Source organism: Tribolium madens, unplaced genomic scaffold, assembly GCF_015345945.1.
Source record: "Tribolium madens isolate multiple individuals breed KSU strain unplaced genomic scaffold, Tmad_KSU_1.1 Scaffold_91;HRSCAF=231;Tcas5.2_LG7, whole genome shotgun sequence".
NCBI lineage: Eukaryota > Metazoa > Arthropoda > Insecta > Coleoptera > Tenebrionidae > Tribolium > Tribolium madens.
This window is the reverse complement of record NW_025401063.1, coordinates 7,771,716-7,791,151: the sequence shown is the minus strand read 5'-3', so window position 1 is coordinate 7,791,151 and position 19,436 is coordinate 7,771,716. Positions and strand designations below refer to the sequence as shown.

At 33.3% G+C, this 19,436-nt stretch overlaps 9 protein-coding genes across 11 annotated transcripts in view; 4 read left to right on the top strand and 5 right to left on the bottom strand.

Moving 5' to 3' along the window:
• Nucleotides 1-19,436, bottom strand: part of LOC123011439 (protein madd-4) — a 112,182-nt gene that overhangs the window by 20,284 nt on the left and 72,462 nt on the right. The window lies entirely within an intron of this gene.
• LOC123011450 lies at nucleotides 1,011-1,602 on the bottom strand. The gene is made up of 2 exons (XM_044408882.1): nucleotides 1,443-1,602; nucleotides 1,011-1,392 (listed from the first exon to the last, which is right to left on the bottom strand). The coding sequence occupies exons 1-2, from the start codon at nucleotides 1,452-1,454 to the stop codon at nucleotides 1,045-1,047; spliced, it is 360 nt and encodes a 119-aa protein (XP_044264817.1). The 5' UTR covers nucleotides 1,455-1,602; the 3' UTR covers nucleotides 1,011-1,044.
• Nucleotides 3,388-4,001, bottom strand: LOC123011452. Its single transcript, XM_044408884.1, has 2 exons — nucleotides 3,884-4,001; nucleotides 3,388-3,810 (listed from the first exon to the last, which is right to left on the bottom strand). The coding sequence occupies exons 1-2, from the start codon at nucleotides 3,893-3,895 to the stop codon at nucleotides 3,490-3,492; spliced, it is 333 nt and encodes a 110-aa protein (XP_044264819.1). The 5' UTR covers nucleotides 3,896-4,001; the 3' UTR covers nucleotides 3,388-3,489.
• Nucleotides 5,798-6,498, bottom strand: LOC123011446 (larval cuticle protein F1-like). The gene is made up of 2 exons (XM_044408877.1): nucleotides 6,359-6,498; nucleotides 5,798-6,271 (listed from the first exon to the last, which is right to left on the bottom strand). Exons 1-2 carry the CDS (start codon nucleotides 6,419-6,421, stop codon nucleotides 5,864-5,866), a joined length of 471 nt encoding a protein of 156 aa, XP_044264812.1. The 5' UTR covers nucleotides 6,422-6,498; the 3' UTR covers nucleotides 5,798-5,863.
• On the bottom strand, nucleotides 8,146-8,892 carry LOC123011451. The gene is made up of 2 exons (XM_044408883.1): nucleotides 8,755-8,892; nucleotides 8,146-8,556 (listed from the first exon to the last, which is right to left on the bottom strand). The coding sequence occupies exons 1-2, from the start codon at nucleotides 8,764-8,766 to the stop codon at nucleotides 8,221-8,223; spliced, it is 348 nt and encodes a 115-aa protein (XP_044264818.1). The 5' UTR covers nucleotides 8,767-8,892; the 3' UTR covers nucleotides 8,146-8,220.
• LOC123011448 lies at nucleotides 10,019-10,752 on the top strand. The gene is made up of 2 exons (XM_044408879.1): nucleotides 10,019-10,129; nucleotides 10,179-10,752. Exons 1-2 carry the CDS (start codon nucleotides 10,118-10,120, stop codon nucleotides 10,575-10,577), a joined length of 411 nt encoding a protein of 136 aa, XP_044264814.1. The 5' UTR covers nucleotides 10,019-10,117; the 3' UTR covers nucleotides 10,578-10,752.
• On the top strand, nucleotides 11,661-12,847 carry LOC123011443 (cuticle protein 16.5-like). Its single transcript, XM_044408875.1, has 2 exons — nucleotides 11,661-11,787; nucleotides 11,836-12,847. Exons 1-2 carry the CDS (start codon nucleotides 11,776-11,778, stop codon nucleotides 12,676-12,678), a joined length of 855 nt encoding a protein of 284 aa, XP_044264810.1. The 5' UTR covers nucleotides 11,661-11,775; the 3' UTR covers nucleotides 12,679-12,847.
• LOC123011444 (cuticle protein 16.5-like) lies at nucleotides 15,359-16,016 on the top strand. Its single transcript, XM_044408876.1, has 2 exons — nucleotides 15,359-15,399; nucleotides 15,451-16,016. Exons 1-2 carry the CDS (start codon nucleotides 15,388-15,390, stop codon nucleotides 15,955-15,957), a joined length of 519 nt encoding a protein of 172 aa, XP_044264811.1. The 5' UTR covers nucleotides 15,359-15,387; the 3' UTR covers nucleotides 15,958-16,016.
• LOC123011453 (cuticle protein 21-like) lies at nucleotides 18,010-18,600 on the top strand. Its single transcript, XM_044408885.1, has 2 exons — nucleotides 18,010-18,171; nucleotides 18,244-18,600. Exons 1-2 carry the CDS (start codon nucleotides 18,160-18,162, stop codon nucleotides 18,553-18,555), a joined length of 324 nt encoding a protein of 107 aa, XP_044264820.1. The 5' UTR covers nucleotides 18,010-18,159; the 3' UTR covers nucleotides 18,556-18,600.

Genomic DNA, 19,436 nt, shown 5'->3' with positions numbered 1-19,436 from the left:
TGAATCAAATTATAATAATTTTTAATGTTTTATCCAAAAAAAAAAATTATGGTAACATGTAACTTCATGTAATTACACAGATATAGGTTAATTAAGTATAGTTGTTGAAAATTTTTGACAAATTGATGAAATATACAGGTGCGCCAGAACTCGCGCCCCAGAGAAAAATGCCATATAAGGTAAGATACCAGGAACATGGAAAAAATGTTTTTTGTTTTTTGTCCCTTTACTAAATAGTTGTAAAAAAACATATACAAGATCATCAGTATCATTAAATAGATATAAAAAAATGTCAAATGTCAAAAAATAAATGTCAAAATTTTTTGACAGATAGAATTTTTTAAACATTTTTTTCGTGTTCCTGGTATCTTACCTTACTTGAAATTTTTTTCTGGGGCGCGAGTTCTGGCGCACCCTGTGCTTTATTTAGAAAGATATGTATTAGCGCCTCTTTAATAAATTTAAAAAATAAAAAGTATTCGTAAAATACGTTTAATATTGATAGGTAGAAGATAACAAGGTTGCTTCCACAATTGTAAAAAATTTAATAACATGTATCCACCATCAATTGCTTGTTTATAAATGAATAAATGAAGTTCATCGTTTAGGTTTTATACATATCTTACTTAATTTTTAAAAAGCAACTGCGAGTAACACATTAAGAAGATTGTAACAGTTTAATAAAAATATAATAAAGCAATCTAAAATAATTTTCTGTCAGCAAAGACTCTTTTGAATATCGCATTTTGCAGACCAAATTTTTTTGATATCTTTGATGTTTTCATTTATTGAAAAAGCATCTTTGAGGCAAGCAATTGTTGCTGTCTTTATGAAAAGGTATAATTTCAAACTGTCTCGGACTTTATGTAGATATCCCAAGATTTATTACTCTATTTTCCATAGCAAAATAGATTCACTAAACCCAACTGCTCGCTTAAATTACCAACGGCAATAAATCTTACATTGGCAAACTTAACGAGACAGCCATCTTTTTTAACATAAAAACGATCAACTTTCTAACAATTTATTCCATCCAACAAACAATTACGCATAAAGACCCGGCTTATACGAGCCATCGTCGTACAATTTTTCAGTCAAGTCAGGAACGTATTGTCCCTCGAGTCCGGAACCGGCTGGAACAAGTCCGTAAGGAGAAGCACTCAGAGGAATTGGAGTAAGTTCGGGTTTGTAGGAGCCGTCATCGTAGAGGCTTTCGGTGTGGTCAGGAATGTACTGGCCTTCGAGTTCAGAACCGGCAGGAACGAGCAACCTGGCGGCGAAAGGCGCCGCCACAGGGGCCACGAGGGCCCGGGCGGAAAGAAGAGGATGGGCAGGAAAGACAACATTTCCAGCGGAAGCTACGGCAACCACTGCAAGGACGACTGCGAAACTCTAAAGATTATACGTAATGAAAGTGAAATAACGGTGCGGTTTCGACTTACGTATGAATTCATGGCGCTGGGGTTTGAATTCGGGGAGTGATACTGGTGTTGGTTTACAGATTGTTTTATAGTGAGATGACAGCCTTGTACACGCCCAAAATTGCACTCAATTTGACATTAAGTTTCCGCATAAATGTAGACATCCGAAATAATTCGGTGCGAATTTGCATATTAACTGGTTCGGTCGCGGCTGGGCTCAAATAGACTAAAAATTTATGGAAATCTATTTGTTTTAAATGTCACACACATCATCCTGACGATAATGAACAGAATTAGACATAAATTTATTTAATTACTACTAGCTCTTGTTTGGTGTCAAATCGAAGCCAGTTTCATTCTAAGTCTACCAATAAAATTATGGAAATGATTCGAGTTCATTGTTCTATTACTCAAATCGGCGAAGATGCGAGATAGAACTAGCAGTCGTAATTTAATTTATGGGTTATTTGCTACAGCATCTCATAAATAACTGCATTTTCATTAAAATCTTTTGTAAGACTGTCGTATTTTATGATTAATTTTAATTTAATAATAACAAGTGCCGATGATCCCTATAATTTCATTTTATCTGTGCCGACTGATAGTACAAAATTCCTGTCTTATACGACCCTGAAAATTAAACACCTGTCACAGCTATCATTGTAAAAAATATATATACAATCAAAAATAGATTTAGAAAACTTGGCCGGAATCCAAGAGTTAATTTGATAATTAAAAGTCAATTACAAGAAATTTAGCAACACTTTAACAAAGCACTATTAATGCAAGACATCACGTAGTAATACATAATTAGTTCTAGTGTAATCTTGACCTCTAATTTATTGCCTTTTACAAATAATGCACTAGAGTTTGGGTTTCTTAACATTGAAATTGTATTAAGTTGTAATATTCCTTTTACTGCCAGAAATAAATTTCAGTTATTAGTCCATAAAAGAAATTTTTTGTTTTTATTTATTGTAAATAAATGTCTGTAGATGTAGTTTTTTGTGATATAATAAAGGTAAACCAAGTGCAACTAAGTCTTTGATTTAATATAAAAGACTAATCATATGTGCCATAAATGTCAAGGCAAATAAACGGTGGATATCGTATAAATATGTGTGACACTAACTTAATTCTTGATTGCGTATAGATTCAATTAAAATTCTTCAGTTATGCATTTGATAAGAGCTATAAAAGTATTAAAACAGAAAAGTGGATGGTCTCAGTACTAATTTCCAAGAGTATTAAACAATTTCTAGAATTTTATCTCGCAAAATAGGGTAAAATAAAATATCTTCTCATTACTATTAATTTTTGCTTGAAAACTGTTGAATTAAACGTGAGTTTGTTGGCATCTAAACCAAAATTATGTTAGTAATATTATACAGAGTGATTTTAATAGTTGTGCAAATTTTAAGAGAGTGAATGATACAAAAATAACTCAACTTGTTTTATCCCAATTTTATATGTTCTGAAATATTGAGGGTTTTAGTCGCCAAATAAATTTAAATTTGGTGATCAGCTTTTAAACTTCACCAACAAAAATTGTAAATAAAAATTATCTCTAAGTTTCTTCAATACCTACGTTATTGTTTGTTTAAAAAAAAGAATTATTATAATATTACCAAAAACTACCACAGAAACAAGTGGCATTGTATTAAAAAAATTATGAAAAGGTAAAAATTTTGCATAATTGTTTTTTGTAGAAGATACTACCGAATTTAATTATCTCAACTTGGTTGGTAACTATTAGGAATAAACTTTGGAATAAAGTACTCAAAAGATACAAGCTTCGTTCATTCATTTGACAAATTTTCCAACGCTAAAATGCAGGTTTACACCTCTTATATATCAGATATTAACACTTCTTAAAATTTCTGCACACCTTGTATAAAAGTTTTGAATATTTACGCATTAATGCCATTATAATAAATGTAGTAAAAAATGTGAGTAAAAAACAAGATTCATTGTAGAAAATAAATTATTTATTTTTCTATTGTAATCACAAAACTTTTGTTCTAAAACATTTTAAGAGTGAAAAAGGTACACAGCAGGTTCAGCCTATTTAGAATCCGTAGATGTGGGGTTTGTAGGAGCCATCATCGTAGAATTTCTCATTGATGTCTGGGATCCATTGTCCTTCCAGTCCATGGCCGGCGGGGACGGCGGCGTAAGCGAGAGGAGCTCCGGCGACGAAGCCATGGTGAGCGATGGGGGCGGCGTAAGCGGCGTAACCGTGATGAAGTCCGTGGTAGGCAAGAGGGGCATGGGTGAGACCAGATCTGACTACGGTTCCGGAGGGACCAGAAAGGACAGCAGCGCTGTCAACGGGGGCAACGATGCCGGCGTTGGCGGCGGCTACAGCTACGAGGAGGACAATGGCGCTCTACAAAAGAATGTTGTTATTTTTTGTTGATGTCGTGAATTGAGTTGCATGTGGGTGTGAGAAAGAAACTTACCAAACAGTTCATTTTTGCGATACTTGATGCTTGACTTAAGCTGAACAAGTGATACAGATTACCAAAATTTTCGAATTTATATAGCCGAAAGTAACCTTGCCCACACCCACCTACAGTAGAAGAGTGGTTCTTTCTAAAATGAGTTTTAACTGTGAGCGAGTTTACAAAAAATATTAAAATAAACTCAAACAGGTTAAAAATTTGGATATTGTCCTTCCGGGCGTGGTCTTACGTATAGTAATATTTTTATTTTATTTTGTTTATTTTCTAAAACACTTCATTTTAAGATTTGGGCAAATAAAAGCAGGTGGTACAAAAGTGAGATTTCCTACTCAAATGTATTTATTTAATAACCATTACTTGTGACTATTAAAAAAAAACATGTTTTTTCTTAGAAGATGATGTATATATAAATAAGATTTTATTCAAATTTAAATATAATAGTTGCAAAGTTTATTAGTCTTGTAGACCCAATATTTTCAAAATGAAAAATTTTATACTTAATGTTATGAATAAACAAAAAACAGATTTAGGAATATTTTTTTTCTTTTTGCAATCTAAAACTAAAATCATGATTAACAAAACAAGATTGTAAATATTTATTTTGTCAATTTATATAGACTTTGTATAGCCAAGGGCGCATTCTTTGTGAAATTGCGTTCATATTTTCAAATTTCTAAGTGTTATGTATTTATAGTTTCCAAAATTTTAGTTAAGTTTAATAGTGGTTAACTATTTACTTACAAATATACAAAATATCTTTAATATCTCTGTTATTTAACAACGAATTCTAACAAAATTTAAAATGTACATTATCTATATGGTGGGCAGAGATTGATATCGCAACTCTAACCCTTAAAGTAAGGTTTTAGCATGCCTTTAAAAAAATTTAATTTACTTAAAGTTATACTATTAGAAGATTATTATAGAATAAAATCCGAAACTCTTAAGTGGAACACCTTGTAAACTGGAATGTTTATAGTTCCTGAAATATTGAGGATGCAACCATCACTTTGGCGTCCAAAAAAATGCTTTGTAAACGAAGTTTGAACCTTTTGAAGACTTTATTCCAATCTTTACACTGCCACTGGCCGGTAAGATTTGTGGTAATGAAATTCGGTGGTATTTTCAACAACAAAAAATGAGGACACTATTCTGTGGCTGTTTTTACTAATTCTGACTCATTTTTTTAAAAACAATGTAATAAATTTTAAAGAGCTAATCTCAGAGATCATATTTGTATACAATTTGAGTTGGTGAAGTTAAGTAAAAGGCCAAAATTTAAATTTATTTATAAGGCAAGTTGAGTTATATGACTTCTTTTAAGCTCTATTATCAAAATATTTGTACATACTTTAAAATCAGGGTATGTTTAACAAAACTGCACGAATTAAATTGCTATATGATACTTTCTTCATAATTTTTTCATACTTAGTTTAATACATCCAACTTTTTAATAATAATACTTTTTTTAATACATCAGCTTTCAAAGTTCTTCTGCAAACATGAGATATGAATTAGAAAAAATACAAAAATGCACACTCCAAAATATTGAAAATACTAAATAGAATAAGATAATTTACTTACCTTCACAATTTGTACACTTACAGAGAGATGCATTTGTTACTTGTAATTAATGATTCACTTCTACACTTTTTTTATCCGAACTATAGTTTATTACCTTAAAGCTTAAACACAAAATCCATTATTTTCCTTTAGAATATTGGAATATTCTAGAATGGATTTTAGACTTTCTTGGTCAGTGGAAATGTATGTACCGTTTTATTTTGGTTGCCGACGTGCATTTTTTCAGATTTCCCACTTTTCAATTATTTGTTTGGGTGTAATTGGGTAGATATAATCAAATTAGTTAAAACAAAATGCATAAAGACACGGAGGGAAATAAAATGGTTATTTATAGAATTCATAAAATTCTTTATTTACATCATAACATAAAATTAACTAGATCACCTGAACACCTTAGAACCCATAAATATGGGGTTTGTAAGAACCATCATCGTACAATTTTTCGTTGATGTCTGGGATCCATTGGCCTTCAAGTCCAGAGCCGGCTGGTACAGAGAGTTCGAGCCCCAATTGGGCAGCTCTGTGAGAAACAACTGGAGCATGAGCTACAGCAAGGGGAGCGGCATGGGCTACAGCAAGAGGGGCATGGTGAGCTACAGCAAGAGGGGCATGGTGAGCTACAGCAATGGGGGCATGATGAGCTACGGCAAGAGGGGCGGCATGAGCGACAGCGAGACCAGAGCGGGTGATGGTGCCAGAGGGACCAGCAACAACAGCGGCGCTGTCGATGGGAGCTCCCAAATGACCAGCAAGGATGCCAGCGTTAGCGGCGGCTACAGCTACCAAGAAGACGGCAAGACCCTGAAAGTTGGTTTAATTACAGTTTTATTCAGATTTAAAAGTTTGCAAAAGTTTTCAAAATCATTGCTGTAATTGTTCACTACTTACCAAAGTGTTCATTGTGTTAGTTACTTTAATGCTTGAAGTAAGCCAAAAAAGTGATACTGACATACGAAATTATTTTCGTATTTATACCCGTGGTTGTAACCTTGTCCACACCCATTCGGTTGTAGTTCCTTAAAAATTATTGTGTATCGCAATCGCGAATATAAAAATCTAGGTGTCCGTGTATTGTGTGATGCAATGTCTTTTGACGAGAATCTACTACAAATAACTTTTTCTTTAAAAAAAACACTCAGCTTTAATATTTAAAATAGCTATTAAGACAACAAGAGTTTTAGAGACAATTTAAAAATCGAGCTACCGTTAGGAAGCGAGATTTTTAAACTATAAAATTCGTGTTATCATCAAAAAAATTTTCCAACACTTATATTGTTACTAAATTTAGAAATTATTATAAAGAAAGTATGTCAAAATGGCAAAATACCAAAATAAGTGTATTTTGTGTACTTACTAATAAAATACGTTGTAATTGACAATGTATTAAAATTTTGCTTTTTTAAATTTAAGCATCCTTTTAATTTACGGTAATTAATGGCCTAATTTTTAAACATTTTATTAAATGAATGATATATTTAAATAAAATAATTAAATAATTTTCTGCAGTTTGAACAGAATTTATTTTAAGAAGTCGATAATAATGCCAATACAGCAATCACATTTCGCATTGGAAACATTACTCATCACTAAACCTTCTATATACCAAGCTTTCATTTAAATGATGCTCAAATCATATGTTAATTATTATATTAATATTAATAATAATGATGAAAATAAAAAAATCCCAATTATTTTGTTAATTTTTTGCTTCCTCTCTGTTTAAATGCGTGTATTAAATCATATTTGCAAATTACTACTGCCAAAAAGTTGTTACAAAATAACAAATTGCAACTGTAAATTACAAAAAGTATTTTTTCTAAAAATTTTTGTGTCAAAGCTCACTAGAAGTCTAAGACTTTGTTAGTAATTGATCTAAAAAAATTAAATTAATATTTATTTACTACCCAAGGTGTCTCTTCCAAAAAGTGACAAGTACGTAAAGTGTATTTTCTTGTAAAGATACATATGTTTAGTACCATGTATGCAAATAAAAACATTTATATGAATTCTTGTCTTATTCTTATTCAAATAGGTACAAGCTCTTTTACACATTTTGCTTCCAAAATAACTTTTTGTAATTAAAAAAAAATGTGTACCTACGCTTAGAACAGAATATTCAGAATAAAATTGCTTTCATTAAAAAGCGTAGCGTAATTATATTTAAGTAGAATGGTAATATTCTTTTAAAACCGCAAAGCAGTCTAAACATTTCTTTGTAAAAGATAGAGAACCTCACCTTTTCATCACAGACGTTTGCACATCGGTCTATTACAATTGCAATGTAGGTTAGCATCCACAAATTCATCAAGCTGGGTGTTTCCACATTCCACTTAAAATAATCGTTTATTTGTGAAACGTAAAAACCAGAGTATTGTATTCACAAATTAAATTTCTTATCAGAGAAGCGAAAATCTTTAGATTGAATTAAAAAGTTGTGCTTTATACAAAATGACTTTTCACAAGTTTAATTTTCCGTGTATATAAATGAACGTGTTTATTTTGAAATTAGAATAAACAATCCCTTTATTCAAATCAAGAGCGACGACCAAAAATCTGGTATTCAGACAAGCTTAATCACAATTTGGGGGTCAAATATTTCTCCAGTTAGTTGCATGTCCTGAAAAGGTCAACACTCGCTGATCGTAGCGCAGGATTAAATAAGTGAGAAAAACTAATACAAAAATAAAATATTTATTTCGAAATTTTTTATAGCACAAAATACACAATGAAAGGTACTGGTGATTTACACCCTACCACCCATAAACGTGGGGTTTGTAGGACCCATCGTCGTGCAATTTTTCGTTGACATCTGGAATCCATTGTCCTTCAAGTCCAGATCCTGCAGGAACTGATAATTCCAGTCCCAATTGGGCAGCGTGGTGGGAGACGAGCAAAGGAGCGGCGGCGACTACACCGACGTGGCCTACGCCTAAAGCAGGCCCGGCGATAATGCCATGTCCGGTTCTGGAAACGGTTCCCGAAGGACCTGTCAGGATGGCCGCACTGTCAACACCTCCATGTCCTAGCCCCAGGCCGATCACGCTAGCATGAGCTGCGGCAACGATGCCTACGAAGACGACTACGCACTAAAATGTTCCCAAATTATCACCTGCTGTGACATTTTCTTTTGTTAAATTATTTCGACAGTTGTATCGATATTGTTAATTTGTGAGATCAGGTTTGAGACAAGGCCGGACTGAACGTACTGAAGTGACCTTTAGAATTGGGCGTTCTTCCTGGTACTTTTATGAGAGAAAAACACCAATACAACAAGAAATACTTACGAGGGTTTTCATTGCGATAAGAAGTAACACTAGTGATTGCAACTAAAGTAATGCATTTGCAATTGCAAGTTCTAATTGGTTTTATAGTGATCAATAACCTTGTCACACCCTTATGGGTCAAGTATTGTTGCATGGGACATTTTCTTTCCGCGTGTATGCACATAAATGCATTAGCAGGAAAATTGAAAGAAATGGTGAATGGTGCAATCTTAGACTAAAGGAAATCAGATTGTGTTTATCGAAAATTTTAATTTGGAAAGAAAACCTATTATAATAAGCAGTAAAATGCAAAGACCTTGATGTGCTAATTAATCTTTTTCTGTGGTAGCAATTGTGTTTAATTTACATAAAAAATATTCGATCTAACTTGCCACAATGAAAATGGAGGAAATTAAATTAAAAAGCAGATAACTGAGGAGAGTTAGGCTACTATTGGGCCACGTATGTGAATAGTAAGAGTGGTATTACGATAGTGGATAAAAAATTCATTGATTTAATCATAAAGGACAATGATTAACCAGTTTGCAAATGTTAGTTGTAATGAGATGGAAAATCAAAGTAACGGATTTGACGAGGACACAATTCACGAGTAATTATCGAAAAATAGATAACTAAAAATGTTTCTTTATCGAGGCATTTTTTATAATTTCATTTTTAGCACTTAAATTTTTTAAAATCATATTTCTCATCACTTTTACAAATAATTTTTTTGTTGTAACAAACGCTGAAAATCAATAAACACCAAAACAGTATTAAACCATTTATTTGTAGATAAAACTTTTGAAAATTTTTGTAAAATTTCAACTAATTTGTTAATAATGCTAATTAATATTTTGTCAATTATTTTTTATAATATCCATATGTATGTAATCAATGGTATTTGCGGTGTTTATTTTAAATTTAAACTCTACCAACATGTTGACCTTAAAAGTGGGCAGGGCCGACTAAAAAATTATGAGTTTTATTGCATTCATTATTACCATTATATTTTTTTGTTATAAACATAATTGACAAACTTTTAAATAGTATAGAACAAATAACACATTTTTTTAACTTTGCAAAACAAATATTGAAAATGCACACCTAGGATTAAATTAAATTAAAAGAAAGAAACAGTTTTTTCTAAGCTTTGTATAAATGGAAATAAACCTTATAAACCAACACCGTCTGTTTTCAACTGGTTTAAAATTCGTAATATTATTCATTACAAAGCCTCTTTTATGAAATATAAAAAAGGGTTGCATCAGAACCAAAATAAATGTAAATTATTTTTGTTGAGGCTGGAACCGCTTATAAAAACGCACAGATCATTTTGGCGACATCAGTTTCTCACCAAACGTAACGCAAAACCAAATCTAGAAAAATGAATTATTTTGTAAGTACACACAAGAAACATTATTTTTTTCAATAATTTTAAATTTTAGGCTGTAGTCTTTTTGGCCGTTGTGGCTTGTGCCTACGCAGGATTAATTGCCGCTCCTGCTACCAGAGTTTTACGAGGCCCCAGTAGCAGTGCAACGGTTATCGGTCCTGATGGAAGTTCTATTTCCTCTATTGCTCCTGGAGGCACCGTAGTGGCTGATGTCCAACCCGGGCTTGTAGCTGCCCCTGCTGTGGTTGCTGGTGCTCCTGCTGTTGTTGCCAGATCTGCGGTTGTAGCTCCAGCTGCTTTGGCTTCTCCTGGTGTTGTCTCCGCTTCTGGTCTTGTTGCTCGTTCTTCTGTTTTGACTGGATGGGGTGGCACTCTGATTGCTGGTCCTGCTGGTACCATTACAACCTCAGAATCTCTCGCTCCAGCTCCTTTAGCCGCTGCTTGGTTGTGATTTTGTACAAAAAATTAATAAAAAAATACCAAATATCCAAATACCTAGTTATCTACGAATACGTAAATAATCATAAATGCAATAGATGTGTGTCTATTATTGAAAATGTATAAAAAAGTAATGAGGTTTATAAGTAAATCTATTTTTGATAATAAACAGTGTTTCTTTCTTTCAAGTGTTGTAGAAGTGACCGGTTTCCACTAATTTTCAAAATCAATTAATTTTCTTAAAAGTAAATAGTAACGTAGATTATTACGTTTCGTTGAATACATTAACGTTTACCTTTTTACATTACAACTATGTTGTAAATTTTCTTAAGTAAAAATACACCTAGATATTAGTCATCGAATATAAGTAATTAAGTTTTTAAATAATTGCTTAATTAAATTTTAACAAGTTCAAGAAACATGCAACATTTTTTAAACTTAGTAAATGTTTTATTCATACATAGTAGAGTAAATAACTTACGAATTCCTAACAAAATTTCCTTCGACACCTACTTACAAAAATTCTAGTATTTTAAACATATTCATTTCGATACCTACTTTTGCGTCATTAATTTGTTAGTTAAAAAATAATGCGTCCTAATACTTATAAAAGTAGGCCTTTTAGTAGTAGTTACGTGGGTAGTTTTTAAAATTTAAGATGAATTAAGTTCTAAAAATGTAGAATCAATCCAAAAAAATTTTGTTATAATATTTAATAAAACTGGAGTTTTTGTCAAAAAAGTAAAAGCTGTTAATTTTTGTTATCAACAAAGCGATATAAAATATTTTCAAAAACTTTTTGTTCTGTACATTGTTTTTAAATTAAATAGTGCTATAATTGTGTTACTAACGGTGTGCTTATTTTTGATTAGAACATTTTTCACATTAATTTGTTCTGATAGGTAATTAACTCCATACATTAACTTTTTATTTTAAAACTGCGAAAAAGAACTAAATATGGTTAACCTTCCCTTAATTTAAGAATAAAATCTGTCATATGCGCGTATATATAAATCAAATTTAAATATTTTGTTGTGTATACATTTGCATAAAAAATAATTGTACCTCTCGAAACTTTGTCACAACTTGCATAAGCGGAAGCGATCTCTCAAGAATTTGAACGATTTTTTTGGACAAGGCTGTTCACTATAAATTAACTCTCCATCGTGGAAGCTGTACAGTTGTTCAGTACAAACCAAGCAATCAGCAATATGAATTCTTTTGTGAGTATTAACAAATAAACGACAACAAAAAAATAACAGTATTTTCAGGTTGTAGTCCTTCTTGCCGCTTTGGCCACCTCTCAAGCTAGTGTAATCGCTAGCCATGCCCAAATCCTGCAAGGACCAAGCAGCAGAACTACCGTAATTGGAAATGACGGTAGCGCCATTTCGGCCATTGCCCCAGGAGGTTCCATCATCACCGAAGAACACCACGGAGTTGTCGCTCATGCCGCTCATGCCGCTCCTGCTGTGCTTGCCCATGCCGCTCCCGCTGTTGTTGCCCATGCTGCCCCTGCTGTAGTAGCTGCTCCCGCCGTTGTTGAAGCTCGTGCCGCTCCCGTTGCTGTGGCTCATTCTGCCCATTCCGTAGTTCACTCTGCTCCCGCCGTTGTGGCTCATGCCGCCCCCGCCGTTGTAGCTCATGCTGCCCCTGCTGTAGCTGTCGCCCACTCGGCCCCTGTTGCCGTTTCCCACTCTGAACATTCCATCGTCCACCATGCTCCTGCTGTAGTAGCCCACGCTGCCCCCGCCGTTGTGGCCCATGCTCCTGCTGTGGTTGAAGCCCGTGTTGCCCCCGTAGCTTTTGCCCATTCTGCCCCTGTTGCTGTAGCCCACTCTGCACACTCTGTAGTCCATTCTGCCCATGCTGCTCCTGCTGTCGTAGCTCACGCTGCCCCTGCTGTTGTTGCACACCATACCGCACACGCCGTTGCCGATTCCGCTATCGTCGGACCTTCTGGTAGCGTTGTCACCGGAAGAGCTCATGTTGCTCCTGCTGTTGCTGTAGCTCATGCTGCTCCTCTTGCTGTTGCTCATCATGTCCCTGTTGTTGCACATTCTGCTCATTCCGTTATTGCACATCATTCAGCCCCAGTTGCCCGAGTTTGGTAATTTGAACAAGTGTGGTCAGTATAGTCGGAGATTTTCCCGTTAAATGGGAAATATCAAAGATTATCTTATTTTTATAATGACAAGCTTGTTAACCTGATGTTAATTTATGTTAAATTATTGTACTGAAATTGTGTATAAATGTGTAAAAATAAATTGTTACTGAGCATTATAAAAACTATTTATCCTGCTATGCATATATCGTCTTAAGAAATGTATCTATAGAAAAAAAAAACAATTTTAATAGCCTTTTAACGAAATCTGAATTAAATTAGCAAATTTTTAATCCAATATTAATTTAAAAAAAAACTGTTGCAAGATATACAGACTGGATTACATAAAACCCCCTAAGCCATAACTTCATTATTCTTAAAGATATGGCAATACTTCTTTGATCAAAGTTAAATAGTTATGAACTGTGCAACTTTGTTTCATATCTTTAAAAAAAAAAAGGATGTATGACTTGAAACGTTTTATAATTCAGTCTGTATATTAAATTTTATACTTTTCACTAAAAAAATTTGAGAAAAAATCTCAAAACTGAAAATATAACACAGGTCCTGATTATAAAAAATCCTAATTTATATTGAAAAAAAAATATTTTTTTTCTGACTTACAGTTCTGTGAATATTTGATGGAAAATAATCCACATACCTGAAAAGAAAAAAAACATTTTTAAGTAATCGAATAAATAATTAAATAATGTTTGTTCAAAAATGTACCCAATAATCGTATAAGTTGTTTGATTAATTGAAATTGTTAAATTGTTATAATTACACACATAACATGTAACTGTCAGATTATAACATTTATTACAACACGAGATAATATTAGTCAAAATTAATATTTTGTAATCAATTGAGTAAAAAACATTTCAAAGACATTAATATCGAATTTTCATTAAACGCTTAAAAAATAATTAACAAAATGAACTGTCACGTATTATTACGACCAGAGTTCCTATAAAAGCAAAAAATTATAGACGCAACTCATTCTACTTCAGAAACTTCAATTATCATCATGTACGCCGTAAGTTTCTTAATTAAAAATTTCTTCAATTTGTGAAATATTTAATATTTTCAGAAACTTTTCGCTCTCTTCGCCCTCTTGGCCGCTGCTAATGCAAGTGCCATCCTCTTTCCTCACACCAAAGTCGAGGATGTTGCTGTAGCAAAGACCAGCATTGTTGGTCCTGCTGGTAATATTACTAAGGAAGAACACGTTCCTGTGATCACCCATCAGCCTGCTGCCATCGTTGGAAACCCAGTCTTCCGTTACATCCAACATCCCGTAGTTTTAGGAGGTGATGCTGTGGTTCAACACCACGAAGTCTCCGTTGTTCATCCCCCACAAGTACTTCCTTTCCAGCCAGTTGTTCAACATGAGGTGCCTGTTGTTCCAACTGCCCCGCACCATGTCGTGTTTAAGACAGTCCCACACACTCTTCCATACCTTGCCCCCATCACATACTCTCCTTACTTCTACAACAACGTCTATCACGGTTTGTCTTACGTCAAAAGTGTTTAATAGATCAAATTTTGTGTTGTATGAAATACATTTTGGGTGTTTCAAATAAAAAGTTAGAGACATGTTCTTGTTTTGTTAATTCTCTTTCTCTATACCCTTTGCATATAAATTAAGAATCAAATTAATAGTTTTTTATGGTTATTATGAATGAGTAATGCTTAAAATACCGTCACGCCCGTTATGTTTTGCGATAATACCGGCCTTGCCTAATCAAATCTGTCGGTCAATAGCTTAACAATTTCTGCGTTTACTACCTATAAGAGTTCCGTGTTTCTAAAACGTAATCAAACTTTATACGAAAAACTAATTATTTATGGATCGAGAATTCTCTTAAGGCTAACTGACGTATAAATTTATAATAATCGACGTTATAAACAATGGAAGAGGAACAAAATCCTGCATAAATTATTAATTAATTTGCTTCCTTCTACTTTGTGTTAACATGATGATTAAAAGATTAAAACAAAATATTTGAACAACTTTTAGCAGGAAAATGTAGGTGGATTTTAAGAGTATGCAAGACAAATAAAAATGTTAATTTTACCATAAAACGATAAATCCTAAAGAAAATATCCTGATAAAATCTGTTCACGTTAGAGTTGCTGAAACTGAAAAATCTGATTTGTCGCAAACAGAGAAAGTGGGTTTATTGCCTAAGCTAAGAGTTTATACGTTATTTAAATTTTATTCCATAAAACTTTTTTAAAGTTTTGCCAACTTTGGTAATACGCTGGTGTTTACAATGTAATTCATTGCTATACAAAATGGAATTTTAAATTTCACAAAACTCTTAAATGTAAATTAATTTAAAATTAATCACTTGATCAATCATATTGTACGTATATCACACCAAAAAAATAATTTTTTTGCCCATTTTAAGTAAAATAAATGTTTAACAATGACGAATCTTTGTTTCGTATTTTTAAAATTATTTTAAAAAATTCACTTCAACATTTTAGTAACTTTTGTAATCAATAACTGTTTTTGGTTCATTATTAATCGTTATCAGTCCATCAAACAATGTTTACTCAGGGTCACTAAAGTCCCTAAAATCCTAAACATTCACGGATGCTGACCAAAAAGAAATTGGGCGTGTGTGTATTCCAAGGTTGCCTCTAACTATATAAACGCGATTCAAAAATCTTTCAGCATCACTTGAACACTTCAAGAATTCCAACAAACACAATGAACACTTTTGTAAGTATTACAACAATGAAAAAAAATCCAGTGTAAATCTAATCATTCTAGGTCGTCGTCGCTGTCCTCGCCGCTTTGGCCTCCGCTAACGCCGGTTTGATCGCCGCCCCCTCTGCCAAAATTATCCAAGGGCCAAGCACCAGGACCACCGTCGTGGGTCCTGACGGTAGTGCCATTTCTGCTGTTGCTCCTGGAGGCACCATCGTTGCTGAAGAGCACCCTGCTGTCGTTGCCCACACTGCTCCTGTCGTCGCTGCCGCCCCTGTTGTGGCACATGCTGCCTATGCTGCCCCCGTTTTGGCCCACAGTGCTTACGCCGCCCCTGTTGTCGCTCACGGTTATGCCGCACACAGTTATGCCGCCCCCGTCGTTGCTGCTCACACCGCCTACGCCGCTCCAGCTGTAGCTTACGCCTCCCATGGGGTTGTCGCCCATAGCGCCGATACCGTTGTTGCTGGACCTTCTGGTACCATTGCTACCAGCAAAACTGTTGCCAGCCCAGCCGTTGTAGCTCATGCTGCTCCTCTCGCTTACGGACATCATGGACTTTACATTTAAATTATTTATTGAATTATCTGCGTAGGAAATTTTAAAGAATAATAAAAAAATTAAAAAAACGCTCATGTCTGTTTTATTTAGATAAGAAATCCATAAAAAAAATGACAATGCAATGAAGTCCAGCTGTCGGTTCAAAACCACACAAAAACTTTTTTGAGTTCAAAAGTGAAAAGGAATACTGCTAACATTATTATTGTAAACGGTAATCAATACTAACAAAGTTTTTTGTTTTATATTCATAGACTTACTTAGTAGGTATAAATTTTTAAACAAAGATTTACGAATAAGGTGTAGGTGTAATACGAAAAATCTTCAATATTTTTATAAACTACTTTTCTACATTTTTATTTTAGTATACTAACGGACGGATTGCATATTTGCTTTTTTAGGTCCTTCTAATGTTAGAATTAACAACATACATGTTTTTCTTTTTCGATCATTTAATTGCCATGTAAAATTAGTGGAAAGACTGGGTAATATGTATAAGCTATATAACAAAAATTATGACTTATGAGTAAAGAAACGTAAGTACAGTTTATATATTTACATAAAAGGTTTTAAGAATACTAAAATACTATTAACACTGAAAACTTTTTTAATTATAATATTATAATTACATTATTTAAATTAAATTAATAATAGTTAACAGTTACTAATGAACAGATTATAATATTATACTCCGATATTTAAAAATGTTTAATGCGTAAATATTATTAATTAACACACTAGCTTTCAATATTCAATGTAGTTAAATGGCTAATGTAATTTCGATGAACTAATTAAATGATATAATCCTGTAAACGTAATAACAAGGTAATTGATAATTGGTACATTAGTAGATTACTCTAAAATTCTGTTTAATTCAGTAACATTAGTAGGTATTTGTTATTAAAACCACAGAAGGATGTGTCTAGTAATTTTCGTAGAATTTTGGAACAATTTCATATTTAGAATTGTGGTAAAATTAAATAATAAAGTGAATTTTAACCATACACCTATTTTAATTAAATATTTTGAATGAAACCAATATTTCACGTAAAGAAGAAAAACCAGTAGAAATCGCAAAGCTTTGAAATTTCACTTAATACGATTATTTAGGAATAAGAGTAAACTGGTTTGAGTATTTGACCTCCCACGCAATTACATATTATTGTTTTGTCCCTTGACATATCATAAAATAATTATTTATTACAAGAAGTGCTACACCTAGTGAAATTCTTACGAGGAAAACATATGTCAGAGCAAACGATAACATAATTCACTGTTTACTTTATTTGACATTTTATTGCATACTTATTGGTTTCAACTCACTCGTAAATATAAATGGTTTTAAAGGAGGTTTCAAAACTGTAGTTTTAGATAATTATTAGTGGGTGACTGTCACTGTCACCATCATGGTGCTATAAATATTGATTCCCATGAATCCCACACAGATAAAGGCTTTCAAATGGTTGAAATTTTAGAAAAATATTCAATTTTAATTTGAATGCAGCAACAATTTGTCTGGAAATGAAAGCTTGTATTTTATTAGAGGCTAAAAAAACTATTAAAAGTTAATTTTGCAAATAAGTATAAAAGTATTTAATAAAGAATAACGGTTACTTTATCTTTTCTTAAGATGTATCAATTCATCATTATTCATTAAGCGCTCACTAACCTGTTTTAAAGTGATAATTGTAGCAACAAATGATTAATTTGCATTTCCTGAAACTTATCTTTATCTTAAAAGATGGTGGATTAAAAATCATTCATTTTTCATTTTTTTCGTTTCTAAAATAAAATTACAGTACTTTTGAAGATAATCACTTAGAAATAAATATAAAATACATACTCGCATAATGATGTGATCAAATATCAACGGCCATGTAAGTACGATAAAAATCTAAAATCTGGTTTCAGTAATGAATGTTTTAAAATAATCATTTCAACTTCACTTATTAGGAAGATGTACATTTCTACCAAAACACCTTATCTGATAAATCAAACTAAATCTGCATATTCATATCATTGACCAAGGCGTATTTATTGTACAGTATGTTTCTGTTGTTGTTAATTAAGACAAAATTTCAACAAAAAACTTGTACCTGTACGGAAACTTTAATAAAATTGGGTGTGTGGTCAAGGCTGTTTTTGCGATATAAAAAGACAAACGTATACCATAACGGCATCAGTTGATCAAATCGACGATACTAACCAACCACCATGAAATCCTTCGTAAGTATCGGATCATGAGATTCATAAAATACAACAAAAAGGAATCATAAAACTGAAATGGACATTTTTCAGGCTGTTGTTGCCCTTTTCGCCCTTTTGGCTTGCGCCAACGCTCAGATCTTTTCTTCTGGCAAAATCCTCCAAGGACCTAGCAGTAGAGCCACGGTAGTTGGGCCAGATGGTAGCGCCATCCACTCTGTAGCTCCTGGTGGTAGTGTTGTCGCCGAACATCATTCTGGCGTTGTCGCCCATACCGCCCCTATTGTTGCCCATGCCCCAGTAGTCGCACACACCGCCTATGCTGCCCCTGCCGTAGTTGCCCATCACGCCCCCCTTGCTTATGCCCATCATGGCCTCTACGCCCATCATGGTTATTATTTCTAATTTATTATTTCGTAGTCATTTCAATAAAATACTTTTGAAATATCAGAGCTGTTTTTTACTTCGTTACATTGTAAACAATTTTGACATAAAATAAAAAAAGCGATATATTTTTAAAGGGAAAGCCGGAGTGGCATAAGCTGCACGAGTAATAATCGGAACAGCAGCTACAAGAGCCATATGTGTAATAATTCCTCGATGTTGATCGGTTACAATTCTGCCACCAGGGGCAACAACCGAAAGAGCACTGCCATCTGGTCCAAGAGTAGCTGTGGTGTTTGGTTTTAGTGGCGGGGTGGTTTACACAAGTCAAAACATCAAAAGGGTAACAACCTAAAATAATATAAAACTTGCTCTGCGGTGAACGCTTCATTTAATAAACAAGGAATAAGAAGGATCGTAAGAGAATTTCAAGCTGTAAAAAAAAACCTTGAACTTGTAAAAACCTATTTCTTTGATTGAACCACCTCAAAATAAAATAACAATAAATAGACGTGTTTTCTTACAATTTGATATTTTTGTTATCAAAGACTCGTAAATCAGTAAAAACCGAAAAAGGAGGTACTCAGTAAAGTGCCACTCATAAAGCAAACGCACTGCTTTAAATTTGCATAATTAGCATTTATTTTTGCATATTTTTCCAATATAATATGAACAACAATATATGAACTGCTTTTACGATTGAAAATGTCCAGTCAAGAAATGCAGGAAATTGAAAATAATCGCCCCTGAACTTCGCATGACCACACCTCCGAAATACGAGTATAGCCTGACAGAATAAAAGCCATAGCAATTAAAATGCATGCAATAACTCTCATTCGCACTGATAAAACTTGTGCAGAATTAATTTACAAAGAAAAGTATTAGCATTTTTGACACGCAAA